At 41.4% G+C, this 16,025-nt stretch overlaps 1 protein-coding gene across 1 annotated transcript in view; it reads right to left on the bottom strand.

The window, feature by feature from the left end:
* mmp17a (matrix metallopeptidase 17a) overlaps window positions 1-5,125 on the bottom strand; it is a 74,582-nt gene extending 69,457 nt beyond the window's left edge. Inside the window, exons 1-2 of the mRNA XM_034095387.2 lie at window positions 4,979-5,125; window positions 4,632-4,857 (exon numbers count right to left, since the gene is read on the bottom strand). Of these exons, the coding sequence (XP_033951278.1) occupies window positions 4,632-4,766 (135 nt within the window). The 5' untranslated portion in view covers window positions 4,767-4,857; window positions 4,979-5,125. The remainder of the gene's footprint in view (window positions 1-4,631; window positions 4,858-4,978) is intronic.
* Window positions 5,126-16,025: the final 10,900 nt, after the last annotated feature.

Below are 16,025 nucleotides of genomic sequence, written 5' to 3'. Positions count from 1 at the left end.
CACGACAAGGAAGAAAAATACAAGGGAAGTAGCATGCTGTGCGACTTATTAAGAGTTTTTCCCTTTACTTTTACTTATGATTATTTGCTCGTAATCATCCGTTACAGTTATCGACAGCAGCTACCTCAAAATATCTTATGTAACATTACAAAGTGAACTCTCTCATTACATATTCAAGAAAAAGTGACCCCAACTCCATGATGATATATATTCTCTTCCTTTTTATAATTTCATGCGTTTCCTGTTGAGACCCTGCCTCGTTTATAACTTATTCCAGCAAGGAAATTCCTCCATTGCACTCTCCCTTGACTGTCACAGCGTCCCATTTTCTTTTTGAGCCTCCCTCCACCTCTGGGCCTCTGGGTGTAATCAGAAGAACCCATGATGTTCTAATAGGAAAAAGCCTTCTATCTGGATTGGAAGAGGAAAAACTGAAGGAAGGAGACTGAAGGACTGAGGGGACAGAATATGATACTGGTGAAATGCACAAAGAGAGAGCTAATGAGGGGTGGTGGTACTGGTGCCGGGCAGGCTCGTTGCATGAGAACTCAGTGTTATGAGGTCTAGCGGGTAGGGAGACCAAGTGGGACTGTTGGTGGGAGGAGGCGGAGGAGGGTGGCGTCTACCAGGCTTTTTTTCTCTTCTCTCTCTCTTCTATTCCCTGGACGCAAGAGCAGATGGTATTCCCATTGAATAAATCATAAAGCAGAATGGGAATCAGAAGCAGACTGGCAGGGTGTGGTGGTCCCATCAGGCACACAACTCATTTTCTGTTTATTTCCTACAATTCATTTGGTGTACACCTATCCAGCAATGTATTGATTCAATGGTCAACGAGCCAATATAATCGATTTCGAGGTGAAAACATTGATACAAATCGCCTGTTTGTCGAGTTTTTGATCAATGGTCAGAGGGATTATAGATGGAACTAGCAGTGACATTACAGCTGTGTAGCAGTGAGGCGTGTCCCCTCCACAGTTGAGTTTATTTGTTGATGAATAAATGCTATAACTCTACGAAGATAGATATGTCTGGTCTGCTGCTGATTAAAGTGAAATGTGTTTGCATAGATAGAACAACAGGTCTGTTTATTTTAAAAAGTGGTTTATTTAAATGTCTGGAAAAGCCCAGTCATAAATTGTCTTAGATGGGCATATGATATCTAATATTGATCGTAAAATAATCAATATGTTCATTGTGACATGGTGTTGTGGTTAAACTTGTGATTTACAACCCTACAATACTGTTCCTTACTGAAAAAGATGAAATCCTGCCCAGACAGACATGCTTTAAGGTCGGTCTCTACAGGATTAATAGTATTCAAAAAAGGTACTTTTATCAGCAGCTGATCTGGTCACCTCACTCTTATGACAGCTGCTAAAGTAAGGAAAGCAATGCTTCCGTATATCCCCATAAGGAGCTCTGTCGTGCTAGTTTACTGCAAAAATACAGCCATCAGGAGTAAATGGATATGATGAGCAAAACATGCAGATTTCATTATGGCTGTAATGTAGCAGTTTCCCAAAATGCTGAAATAGCAAATTAGTTGTCTGCAGTTATATATCGGGTTAGATAACAACAAATCTAGAAGCTGGATGCCTCAGCTGTGCTTAAGTTTGTGGTTCAGCTAATTACGGTCGCAGTGTATAGTATTTACAAGTAGAGAGGGGTTCTTTTGGCACTCGAGCACGACTAAAAGCCAAGTGATGCTGCACAGTGGCTCTGAAGTGAAATGGGGCTGGGAAGCAGCAGAGCTGGAGATCAGGAACGGCTCTGTGGGCAGGTTGTTCTTGCGGACCGGGTCCCAGATGAATAGCACTTATGAACACAACTGGGCCGAGATAGAAGAACCCACTTAAAACCTCAACAACCAATTATCCAACCGCTCCCAACAGCTGAGAGCAATCGCATCAATGCAGGGGAAGTCTTATTTAAATGTCAATCAGATGGTCGCAGGGGGGGGGGGGGGGGACTGTGTCTTTGTACGAGTGCTCATCTGTACATCTGTCAGTCCAGCTCCCTAGGTAACCCTGATATCCTTCCACATCAAACCAACAACCTGAGAAAAAGCTGTGTCTGCCTTTGTTAACAAGACCAGTTATTACACTCCGGTGTACAATGCCATTCACTGTCATTGTGGCTTTTGATGAAAACACACATGAGTCACAGGAAGTAAAACCTAGCTAGGGTTTTGGGAAACTGTGAGTGGCACTTTCCTGTTATTTTCTTAGAATGAATAGACGGTAAACCCAATCAATCATGAAAATAATTCACAGATTAATAAGAAAAGGCAATGAGCATTTGTCGCAACCGTACTTCTATTTTGAATGCTCAGACATTAAATGGTACTTAAAATCTACAGTACATAGGTGACAAATCCAGACCTATACTTGGATGATGTAATTATGTAAAATATTAGTTTGTGCTGCCAATATTATTTAGAATATAGATTCCGCACCCTACTTATCATTTGTAGGTTCTTAAAAAAAATGTGGGCAGCTGCTCTTAGCACACAGCTCATACAAACAGTCATGCACCAAGATTTGAAGAAGGGCATAATTAAACACAAAGCTTATCAGCAGAGCTAATACCTCAAGAACAATAAACACAGATTGACTTCTCAATAGTTGCTGATGAACCAAAAGAGGAACAACACTCCTGAGCTTTGCACACTGGATGTGTGGTGAGAAAAAGGACTCCAGTGATGATCACATTGCTCTGTTTCTTGCTGGATGTGTTAGAAGCCAAATGTTTGCTCAGTGCTCACATAATCAAACATAGCATGGATAATATAGCATCAAGGCAGCTTTAAGGCTAGCCTGCCAAACACAACTTTCATCCAACCCCCCAATGTGTTAAATCGCCAGTGGAAGAAAAAGATTAAAGCAATTACAAGGAAACATGTAATGATAAGACCCTGTGGTTGTCCTCAACCATGTTCTTGAGATAAGGGAAGATTCATGTCTGCTAGGGCTGTAACGGTACACGTACCACAATTATTCGGTATGGGCCCTTCGGTTCGGTACACATGTGTACCGAACGAATATAACGTTAAACGTAAAAGATGTAATTTGCTCACATTGGGTTCAATGCGTCATAGTGCCAGCAGATCTGCCCTTTCGGTAAGCAATGTGGACAAGTTAATTTTTCTTTAAAAAAAAGATGAAAATACAATGACAAGCAAGTCATAATGTCAAACGGGCTGCTTAGGTACTAGTACAGTACAGTTCAAATACAGATTATTTCAGTTCATCGAAATGCTGCACCTTAATATTTATTTATTATATTTTGTATTTTATTTGAGTGAATATTCACAGTTTAATAATAATTAAAAATCCAAAACTAGTTTGTTTTGTGGGAAACATTTTCTGCTGTACCGAAAACGTACCGAACCGAACCGTGACCTAAAAACCGAGGTACGTACCGAACCGAAATGTTTGTGAACCGTTACACCCCTAATGTCTGAAGCTAAGAGTATCTAAGACTAAGAACATGAAGTTGACTTCTTGTAGCACACATACAAAAAGGTAGTTAGTGGATGTGGTACAGCAATAGACATACTTCATGCCTAAGTAAAGGGTTCATCCTCAAGCTTATGTTAAAAAGAAAGAGCAAAGATGCAGTGCACCTGACACTGACAAGACAGAAGTTGGCAGCAGCAGACATGAATAAAACGATGCAAATGAGAAATATATGTAGATATTAGAGCCATTTAAACAAAGCATTAATTATGCTGCTTTCAAAGATTTAGTCATTTGCAGAAACTTGTTTCATCTGCAGCTCAATACACTCCAACCACAAAGCTGACGTTTATTTTGGGTCTAACCTATCGATCGAAATATGATATAATAGCTTTAATTTGCTCAGCTCATTGGAAGGCTTACAGTGGGTCTAATTAATAATCATAAAGCATCCTTTCAAAAATAAATTAGAAGAGTATTCATAAAAGAGATGTATTGGTTTTCACCTTAGTTATACAGCTATCATTAAATACAACTTTTTGATATGCAGCTCATAGCTTTAAGATGTTAACTGTCAATCAAGTGGCTGTTTTGTTTAATTGGTTTAGGAGGATATTTTTACATCACCACATCTGATTTAAGTGTATATTTTAAACCCAGTCATTGTTTAAAATTGGCACAAGGTGACATATTGGATCAGTCTTTGAGAGGTATCACTGGGAAGAGGAAATATCCAATAAGGTCTTATGGCTTGGTGTGTCACTCACTGTGTTGGAAGTGAGCCCCGTCTGCCACTCATCAGTGCAGGATACTATGTCAGCATGCAGTGGAGGAGGTCGATATTCCATCAAGACAAAAATGCTACATTTACATGTATTTATTGCACGCCATTATAGGGATTTCATTTCCCATCACATCCAGTCTGCATCACCAAGCTTGCCCCCGTGCTGAGGACTGCTGCGAGGTGTTAACATTCAGATCAAGTATGGAGAGTGTTCTGCCTATAAAAGTAAGGAAAACTGCCCATTCAAAGAGAGGGCTTTGGTTGAAAAACACAATATTATACGGCATGTTTCTAGTGGTGATATTAAGCAAAAAAAACTTCCAGTCAAACCGTGTCCAAAAGTCGTAATAACTAGCAAAACTTCATAGAAAATGTAGAGAACTTACCACCCCGGTGTCCAGCTGCTCGTTAGTCAGAGAAGGAGCCGCTCCAGTCAGAGGTAAAAACCACAAAATAGGCACCAACAGAAGCATCTCCGGAGAAATATTCCTCATCCACTTGTGAAGCACCAGAGAAACCATGCTGCCCAATCAGTATGACAGGCTGCTCCTGCAGGGCTCAGACACCGACCCCGACAGCTGCATCCACCGGATAAATCTCACGCCAATACTCCTGTAAAAATGTGCTCGATTAAGGTCTACCTCACTGTTGAGCGCAAACACATTAAACACATTAAAACACCGCTGGCTGGAAGTTTTTTCTCCCCAAAACGGCACTTGTAACTACCACCTACGTGTTCATTATCAGATGGAAAATGTGTATTCTTGTCTTATATCAAGTCCATCTGAGGTGATATCTCTGCAGCAAGTGGCGCGAGCTCCCTTTCCTGCTCGCGGAGGCTCCAGCTCTGGTAATGAAAGCAGCTGCGTGCGGTTTTGTCCCGAGCAGACGCACAGGCACTGAGAGTGAATGAGTATTTGGCCCGGAGGATTCAGGGAGAAGGAGGGGGGGGAGGGGAGTTCAGCGCCTTCTTAGCACACTTCAAACTGAATTCATGACGCGCCTCCTACGTAATTTGAGAGACTCAAGGGTCCAGAACAAAATGACTCAGGGTGCATCTGAGATTAGAGAGGGTGCAGTGGTAAAGTGCTATTTGTATAAATGGGGAGTGGACCGAACACCCTCTAGGGGGGTCCTAGGGCATGCTCCCCCGGGAAGATTTTGTTTTAAATATTGAAGTTGAAAGCATCAATCTGGTGCACTTTGAGAGCAAAATTAAGAGCTCTATGGATCTATGGGCTCTTTGCTTGATTCATGCCTTCCCAGTCCCTTATCACGTATAGCCTACACGAGCATGGCGCCAGTGGTTGTAGCCAGTTGTGGTGAAGGCATCTGACTTACTTGAACCGAAATGTCTACATGCATAGCAGAAGATGGCATCTTTTTTACATGAATATTCCAGCCAATCTCTGTTTTGAAACCATGAGCTGCAAAATGAGCGCCTTACCCCACTGTACAGGCGAGTTGGGTACTTTTTTAAATATACCTGGGCAGGCTCTGTTTTGCCGAGGTCCTCTGGCACTTGCGGTCCGCTGAGGGGTGGCGGTGTTTGGGGCAACGAAGGCGGCTGCGGCTGCTCCGCCTCCGTGGGCGAGGCGGGCAAAGCCGGCGAGTGTCCACGACAGTGGCCGCGGGTAACGTAATGTCCCCATGATCTGAACTGTTATTACCTGCAGTAGATGCAGTGTTACTGCTGGCGATAAGGGCTGGTTGTTTTAACCATTGTTTGATGTCCATCATTGACTGCTGTGTAAGCACCTTGCAGATGATGAACGCGCAGGGGCACAGGTCACGCGCACCTGACATAATAACGTTACTTACCGTTTAAATTGACCAAATAAATGCAGCAGACAATGTTATTTAACCACAATTACAATTTATTTTATTTCAACTATATTCTTCTTCTTATTATTATTATTATTACTACTACTATTATTATTATTGTTATTATATATGTAATATTTTTCACTTTTCAAATGAGGGTGCATAACGACTCAACTGAGGGTGCAATCAGGAGATGGGTCTGTCTGCAGACCGCAGCAAGGAGGCGTTTCCTATAGGGGCGTTTCCTATAGGGGCGTTTCCTAACTTTTTTTATCCAGCTGCTTTTATAAATCCTCGCAGAAGAAGTCATTGTTCTAGTGATGGGAATTCCGGCTCTTCTTGCTGAGCCGGATCATTTGGCTCACCAAGAAGAGCCGGCTCTTTCGGCTCCCAAAGGGCTCTTCAGTTTACCACATATTATACCTTTTAATTAAACCAAATGTAGCGCTGTTTTGACTAATGATTTATATGTGTACACATATATCACTTAAATTATTCAAGACATCCTTTGTACTAAAGTATTCAAAAGTAAAAATTACATGTTTAATATAAATTATTTGCTGTGGCCAATTGTCTTCATTGCATTTACAGACCCGTGTAACTCTCTGATACCACCCAATGAATGCATTGCCTTACTTGTAGAACCACGCTGCACAAAACAGATAGCAACACCTATAAAAACTATTTAAAAAAAGGGGCTACTGTATCAACCTATATAAAGTATATAAATATAGTTTTTCTCCCTGCAGGAGAGGGGAGCGTGCTTTGAGATCAACTGCTAGGCTGCAGCGGGGAGAAGAGGGGGACAAAAAGTAGGAAGAGAAGTAATGGGTCAGAAACCCTCCTTTTTACGCAGCGGTCCAGACATAGACATCATAGCGACGGCGACATATATTCAGTTGCCAGTTACTTTTGGCATTAGGGCAGGGATATCTTTCAAGGTTTGACATAATGAATTGTGCTACTTTTAAAGCAAGCAACGATGTTTTCAAATCTGTAATCAAAAAGCTCCTCAAAAACACTATAGAAGCAGTTCCTGCCGTTGTTACGTTAGTTCAAACAGTAACAACGGACTACTTTTCTTAGCGGATGCATGTCAATTTAAATCAATACAAAAAACTATTTTTTAAATCAATAAAATCTTTTTCTAAATCCATAAAAGCATTTCAATTATTATTGGGAGTCATGTCGTTACTTTGTTGAGAATGTGGCAATGTGTAATAAGCGGGATAATGTCCACATTGCACATTGCATAATGTGCCTTCATGCCGATCTAGATCCCTCCGCAAAAACAAAACAAAAAACGTCTCGTTCGCGGGCGAGAGCCGGCTCCCGTCGTTCACTATAGGAAACGCCCCTATAGGAAACGCCCCTATAGGAAACGCCCCTATAGGAAACGCCTCCTTGCTGCGGTCTGCAGACAGACTCTATTGGCAATCAGGACCGGCCCTTGGCATAGGCAGTATAGGCGAATGCTAAGGGCGCATCAACCCATAGGGGGCGCCGAAAATTGAAAAAAAAAAAAAGTTAGAAATAAAAAAAATATTTTTTTTTTAATTTCATAACAACACAATTTCCCGATTTTGGATCAACAAAGTACATCTTATAATCTTATACTAACATAACTACGCCTATATTGCGTACAGCACCCATACAAATAAAATAAATCAAACTCCCAAAAAACGTACACAGCTTCTGTGTGCTTTTATTAACATTGGAATTTACTGTGTAAGCGGCCGCGAGGGGGGGGGAGCTTTAGAGAGCTCTCTCCTGAAAGACTGAGAGGCTCTGATAACCTCAGCTCAGTGAGGTAAAGCCACACCTTTATATGATCATTATAGTTATAAAAAATAAGAGAACAGGTGAAAAACAGGTATAAAATACTGACAGTACAAAAAAGTTGTTATTAATAAACAAGAATACAGTTTGAAAGGAGAGTGATTTGTAAAATATCCATAAAGAAAAAGAAAATCTGCTTACAGTTCTGTTTCATCTGGGTGTTGAGAGATGTATCCATAGATCTCCTAATGTTTCTCTCAAAGTGCACCAGATTGATGCTTTAAACTTCAATATAAAAAAAAAAAAGTCTTCCCGGGGGTGCATGCCCCCGGACCCCTAGAGGAGCCCCCCCCCCCCCCACTTAAATCATGTTCAAATGGATAGGAAACTAAATACAGTTGCACACATCTTGTGTCAATATCTTTGTTTTTGTGGTCATGCCACAACCATGCACGTGCGAATCATAGTAAAAACTAAAACTGTATGTATGTTCTTCACCAAAACCAAGTCCTCCTGCGTTGAGCCAGATGTGTGTGTGTCCGGGGAGAGGCTACAGGTGGTCTCACAGTACAAATACCTGGGGGTCTTAATTGATTCAAGACTCAATGTTAAGGCTCAGGTGAAAAAGGTTTGCAACAGGGTCAAATTCAGTCTGTTCAACTTGAGGTTTACCCGGAACTGCATGTCAACAGAGGCGGCTCTGATGTACATGCACTCTATGGTTCTATCTCATATCACATACTGCTTAACAACCTGGTCACATGCCTGTACAACCACTCTTAAACCCCTGGAATCATTATACAAACAAACACTTAAAATAGTAGATAAGAAGTCAGTTTATTCTCATCATTGCCCAATACTCACAAAATATATCTTGTTGAGCTGGGAAAATGTAATGAGATATGCAAATGCTTGCCTCATGTACAAAATAATACACGGCCTTACCTCACCTCCGCTCAGACATTTTATCACCATACGCACACCTGTAACTAGGTCAACAAGAGCTGCAACAAGAGGAGACTGCGTTGTTCCATTAAGGAAGAGTTCATTCAGCCAATCTTCTTTTTCTTTTAAAGCTGCACAACAGTGGAACTCAATCCCAGTAAAGATTAGAGAACAAAACACCTGCAGTTTATTTAAATCTAATTTAAAAACATGGTTAGTGGAAAGTCAGCTCTGTCAACACTGACACAATCTGTACATGACAACGCTCTGTTTGTATGCCTTGACCTATATCTGTCTGCTTTGTGAATTTGTATTTTAGTTTAGTTTTTATGTATATGCTTGTATTTTTGTTTAGTCTTTATGTTTTTATATATGCTTGTATTTTAGTTTAGTTTTTATGTTTTTATATATGCTTTTATCATAATATAAGTATCTCTGTTGAATGTTGTTTTACTAATAGTATTTACCTGTTATTTGAAGTGAAATTTTGTTTTTAGGATGACTTTTAACATCTGTCCAGGGACTACAGACGAAAAATAGCCTGTTGGCTAACTCTGGCGCCCTTATGCACCCCCGTAGAATCGGACCTGGTCCAGACTAAAAGACGTAAAACAATTTGTCGGTGTTGCTCATCATCGTTGCATGAGAAAATATGTCAGTGTTGAGTGGCTTTGAAATACCTTGGAGAGAATCCAAGTGTTGGACCAGCAGCTTCATGTTTTATGTTATCTTATGCCAACAATGCATAACAGGAGTTAGAGAAGCAGATACCGATAAGAAACATTTGTATTATCTTTTTTATGCTCATGGTTCAGGTTATGTTATACATCTGCTATCTCGACTGTTTGCTCATCATCATCATCATCATCATCATCATCATCATCATCATCATCATCATCATCATCATCATCATCATCATCATCATCATCATCATCATCATCTTCATCATCATCATCATCATCATCACATCTTCAAGTGTTATAGGCACTTTCACACCAACTACTTTGCCGTACTTAGTCCCCAGTACTTAGTTCATCAGAACTCTTTAGTTCCCGGAGCAGATCGCGTTCACACCGGAATAAATCCCTGAGGCCGGGAGGATTAGGCCAGAGCCCAGGGCTGCGGTCGAATAGTCCAAAAATCAGCTCCTAACGTCTATCCCTATCGTCTATCAGTGCTTCTCAAAGTGTGGTCCGCGGACCACTGGTGGTATATTGGTACAATTTCACATTTGAAATAAATTAATTCATTAGAGTTTTCCACACTCTCGCGGGAATATCTCCGCAATGGAGCAAGCTTAAGTTTAACTTTTGATTGCATGATATAGCCCAGATAAACACCTTCATCACACATGTTGCCACTTGTTTGTACCATTTTCAGGCGATTTGTAAAAAACGATGTGTTTTTGGATATTTGTGGAGTTAGGTGGTCCGCGAGTGTTTTTTTATTGGTTAAGTGGTCCTTGGTATGAAAAAGTTTGAGAAACACTGGTATCCCTTGACCTCTGTGTCACGTCACAGGGTTAAGGGATAGTGGATAGGATTCATTTCATTTCAAACCTTTATTTATGCAGGTGAATCCCATTGAGATCATTGATCTCTTTTTCAAGGTTGACCTGAGGATAATTCAAAAGTATTTAGGAGAGGAGACTGCGGTACTTTAGAGCAGTGGTTCTCAACTGGTGGGTCGCAACCAATAAGGAAATGCCACATATTTTATTATGTAGGTAGGAACTGTATGCATCGCTAAGGTTAATTTAAATTGGCTATGCTCAAGTATGTAGACAAGCTAACGTCGAAGTAGTGTATGGGAAATCAACCTCACAATAAGATGTGTGTATATTACAAATAATAATGTCATATTTCAAGATGATTAGTTAGTTATTACAATATGGTTGGTTGAGCTGGAGTTCATTATCGAGCTTACACGTTAACGTCATAGTCATCTGAAGAACGAACCCAAACCTTGTTGTTTTTATTAATTGCATTACCAAATGGGTATCAAATAAACAGTAAGCATTGGTAACACAACTTCCAAAGTTACAGTAAAATAAAAAGGACCCTGACTCGGACAATACACAATCCAACATGTTCAACAGAAGAGAATCAGTTATATTGTTTGTACACATGGTACTTTACATACACTGTAAACAATTACCAGCATTTCACAACATTTAACAGTATTATTTTACAGTGACATATTGTAATCAAGGCCCCCTGTAATATCCCAACAAATACATGTAAAAATGACTGTATCCTTGGATTTCACAGCATTTAACTATTATTTCACAATAAAATACTGCAATCAAAATCCTCTGTAATATCACATCAAATGTTGTAATATCACAACAACATTGTAAAAATTGCAAGGATTTCACAGCATTTAAGAGTAGCATATTACAGAGAAATATTGTAATCAAAAGCCCCTGTAATATCACAACAAAATATCTATAAAACAGTAGAATTGGATTTCACATTATTTAACTATTATTTCACTGTAAAGCACTGTACTCAAAATCATCTTAGCACAACCATGATAGACTGTATATAAAGAGCACAACTCATTACTGTAAAATTTGAATTGTGCACCATTGCACATGTGCAGAATAGACTATTCTAACCGGCGTGTGTCCTGGCAACCCTGTCTCCTAAAAATTACGTTCCCACAGAACTAAACTGCATTCTCAATTACGTTTAGCTAGAAATGTATTTTTACAACGATTCCAGGGATTCCTGACTTGAGTTTCTAGCACCAGGGAAAGTGCAAAAAGTGCCCCAAATCAGCGTCTTAATTTACCCAGGGCCTAGTGCTTGGCTTTCGGCATGAAAATTCAGGAAACTCCCCTGAGTATTTTATTACATATCTCAACTTTGGAGAGGAGTTGGAGGACAAACGACACATCAAATCACATCTCCACATCAAACCGAAGCTAACTAGAATAGCATGCGGGGAAATTGGCGTGCTCTGTCACCACAAGAGCGAGAGTGAAAGCGGCTTAATGGAAGGCTTTGTCCCGTTTTAAGCCATAACGTTTGACATTCGGAGCAGCAGAGGGATGAATCTGCATGTACTCTTCGAGGCGATTCCAACGACACCAAGCTCAAAGCTGTCAGACCTTCCTTTGTGCCGTCTAGAGTACTGAGAGCCATGAAAACATGACCTTTAACCTTAGTTTGAGACTTGGTTGAAGGTCACAGCGGCCCCACATTTTGCAAGCGGGTTCCACACAAGTTAAGCAACACACTCTCAAATTCTCGGAGCGCCAAACACCTTTTTTCAATTTTTTTCAATTTTCTCTCCCTCCCTCACCAAAGGGTGTCCTCAGCTCGAGACAGGATTTTGTGTGAGTTTGACATTAGATTGAAAAAAAATGTCTGGGTGGGTTACGGTTCCCATATTCCAGATACCTTATCTGGGCCCTATTTAGACGCCCCTGGTGAAAAAATTATCTTTCCAGCCCTTTCCAAAGTCAGGTTATTAAAGATTAAAGATTATTTAACAAAACATTTCAATAACGTGCTTTAACCACTAGGTGTCCCTATTTATCAATTGGATCAAATATATAAGTCAGCCGAATTAGTGTTGATACTGAAAGGAGACGTATTGTGTGAAAAGAAATGGAATATGTTGTTTAATTGCTGATATATTTATATTTATTTTATTCTGCTGAGAAAGTTGAAGATCACGTGACATACACGCCAGAAAAAACGTCATTTCTGGGTATTTGTGGCGCTGGTCCACTAGTTTGCCTGTTACGGAACGTCCACACTACAGCTCCAAAAATAGCTTGGAGCTGGGCGTGTCTGGAGCTTGGGGATTTTATTCAAGCAACACGGCCAACAACCAATCACATGAATCTCCCGCCCCCGACATACAAAGCAAAAACCCCCGGGGATTTTATGCGAGCAATATATATATAAACTCCCCAAACAGGCGAAAACCTACCAGTTTCCCCCACTGTCTCTGCCACCTCCCTCCATGCCTGGTTCCTCCGGTTTGTATCCCGGGAGGTGAAGAGGGTCTGGTCATACAAAACCGGGTGATTCGCTACGGCGATAGTTAGTTTCTCCTCCGACTTTTTTTGAAAATATAGAAATGAACGGCGGGATATCTCTCCCAGCTTAGACGCGGTTTGATTGGCTAGCGCTTCAGCTGTCAGATTTTGGGAAACGGGATTTGATTGGCTGGCGCTGGCTACTCCGGCGTCCAGGCGACCAGAAGTTGAACAATGTTCAACTTCTGGTCGCCTGGGTCGCCTTAGACGCCTCGCTCGGCTACCCACAATTCAGTTCGGCGAAAAAGCGCGGCTACGTGACGTCACCCCATTGAAAGTGAATGGGCAGCTTGGAGCTGCTTGGAGCTTTCGACGATCTCGACGCTGTAGTGTAGACGGGCCGTTAACCGTAGGTGTCACGTTTGAAGGGACGAAACGGAACGTCATCGCTCGAACGGCCAATCATATCGCGCTTTGAGGAACCCAAAGCCTCCTAACGGAACGTCCACACTACAGCTCCAAAAATAGCTTGGAGCTGGGCGTGTCTGGAGCTTGGGGATTTTATTCAAGCAACACGGCCAACAACCAATCACATGAATCTCCCGCCCCCGACATACAAAGCAAAAACCCCCGGGGATTTTATGCGAGCAATATATATATAAACTCCCCAAACAGGCGAAAACCTACCAGTTTCCCCCACTGTCTCTGCCACCTCCCTCCATGCCTGGTTCCTCCGGTTTGTATCCCGGGAGGTGAAGAGGGTCTGGTCATACAAAACCGGGTGATTCGCTACAGCGATAGTTAGTTTCTCCTCCGACTTTTTTTGAAAATATAGAAATGAACGGCGGGATATCTCTCCCAGCTTAGACGCGGTTTGATTGGCTAGCGCTTCAGCTGTCAGATTTTGGGAAACGGGATTTGATTGGCTGGCGCTGGCTACTCCGGCGTCCAGGCGACCAGAAGTTGAACAATGTTCAACTTCTGGTCGCCTGGGTCGCCTTAGACGCCTCGCTCGGCTACCCACAATTCAGTTCGGCGAAAAAGCGCGGCTACGTGACGTCACCCCATTGAAAGTGAATGGGCAGCTTGGAGCTGCTTGGAGCTTTCGACGCTCTCGACGCTGTAGTGTAGACGGGCCGTAACAGAGATGCCTCGATCCTTTCGAAAATTCGCACGGAGGCAACAGTCAAGGTGAACATCTGTGAGTTTCTCCAAAGCGGTTACCATCGGTAAACAGCAAGTAAGTACTGCCCATAATGTGGATTAGTGGTGGATATTATGTGCTTTCGATTGCGAACGCCAGTGGAGTAGTGTCGTGTTGGTTTGTACATGGTAGCGAATAGATAGCTAGCGTTAGCTTGATAGCAGCCATGTCCACCTTCAAGCAGGTGGCCTTAACGTTAGCCTAGCTAGTGCTAGCCAGCGCCGTATATGGCTATGGTAGATGGCTCTGGTGCTAGCCAGCCAACTGTTGCTGACTGTTCCATTTGTTGGCAGAAGGCTTATGCTGTATTCGAATGAAAGAGTGAACAATGAATACTTTAACAGGTAAGACTGGCATAATTGCCATTGGTATACGCTAGTTAGCTTAGCATTGCTGCTAAGTTTGTATTCTGACGCCATGGTCTAACTAACTTACTAGTAGGTTAGCTGATGTTAGCTAGCTAATGAATGTTTCTTGTGCTAGGTGCATGGTGGTTTCATGACATTGTCTAATGAAATTAGACCTAATCTAAATCGGTGTCAAAGTTGGTAACGTTAGTTGCTCTTACAATGTTCTTAATGAATTCGTCACAGACCCTATTGCACATTGGTGTCACCACGTGTCATCACTAGGGCTGCAACAAACGACTAATTTGATTATCGATTAATGAAACTATTAATCGATTATTCGGATCGTTAAGGTTTTAACTGTACTACTCGGGGTTCGTACGGGTGCTTGAAATCCTTGAAAATGCTTGAAATTTGACGTGGTGTTTTCAAGGTTGGGAAAGTGCTTCACTTTTACAATAAATTGCTGTCCGACTGAATAGTTTGCTTTTTAGATTTGAAACTCCATATCAGAATGTCCTGATTTTTTCTGGGTGAGTAGATGGGGTGTCCTTCTATCACCCTGCAGTGAGATTAGTCTTGCATCAAGGAGAGATTTCGTTTTATTCTTATCTAAACACAGGGCTGATAGCTCATATATGGGATTTCAAAGGTCTTTTATTTTGAAACTCCACATCAGAATGTCCTGATTTTTTCTGGGTGAGTAGATGGGCTGTCCTTCTATCACCCTGCAGTGAGATGAGTCTTGCATCAGGGAGAGATCTCGTTGTATTCTTATCTAAACACAGGGCTGATAGCTCATATATGGGATTTCAAAGGTCTTTTATTTTGAAACTCCACATCAGAATGTCCTGATTTTTTTCTGGATGAGTAGATGGGGTGTCCTTCTATCACCCTGCAATGAGATGAGTCTTGGATCAGGGAGAGATTTCGTTTTATTCTTATCTAAACACAGGGCTGATAGCTCATATATGGGATTTCAAAGGTCTTTTAATTTGAAACTCCACATCAAAATGTCCTGATTTTTTTCTGGGTGAGTAGATGGGGTGTCCTTCTATCACCCTGCAGTGAGATGAGTCTTGCATCAGGGAGAGATTTCGTTTTATTCTTATCTAAACACAGGGCTGATAGCTCATATATGGGATTTCAAAGGTCTTTTATTTTGAAACTCCACATCAGAATGTCCTGATTTTTTCTGGGTGAGTAGATGGGGTGTCCTTCTATCACCTTGCAGTGAGATGAGTCTTGCATCTGGGAGAGATTTCGTTTTATTCTTATCTAAACACAGGGCTGATAGCTCATATATGGGATTTCAAAGGTCTTTTATTTGAAACTCCACATCAGAATGTCCTGATTTTTTCTGGGTGAGTAGATGGGATGTCCTTCTATCACCCTGCAGTGAGATGAGTCTTGCATCAGGGAGAGATTTCGTTTTATTCTTATCTAAACACAGGGCTGATAGCTCATATATGGGATTTCAAAGGTCTTTAATTTTGAAACTCCACATCAGAATGTCCTGATTTTATCTGGGTGAGTAGATGGGGTGTCCTTCTATCACCCTGCAGTGAGATGAGTCTTGCATCAGGGAGAGATTTCGTTGTATACTTATCTAAACACAGGGCTGATAGCTCATATATGGGATTTCAATATGAGATTTCAAAGGACTTTTATTTTGAAACTCCTTACA

Source organism: Pseudochaenichthys georgianus, chromosome 12 (genome assembly GCF_902827115.2).
Source record: "Pseudochaenichthys georgianus chromosome 12, fPseGeo1.2, whole genome shotgun sequence".
Classification (NCBI taxonomy): Eukaryota; Metazoa; Chordata; class Actinopteri; order Perciformes; family Channichthyidae; genus Pseudochaenichthys; species Pseudochaenichthys georgianus.
The sequence above is the reverse complement of the archived record's forward strand: the minus strand, read 5'-3'. Positions and strand labels throughout refer to the sequence as shown.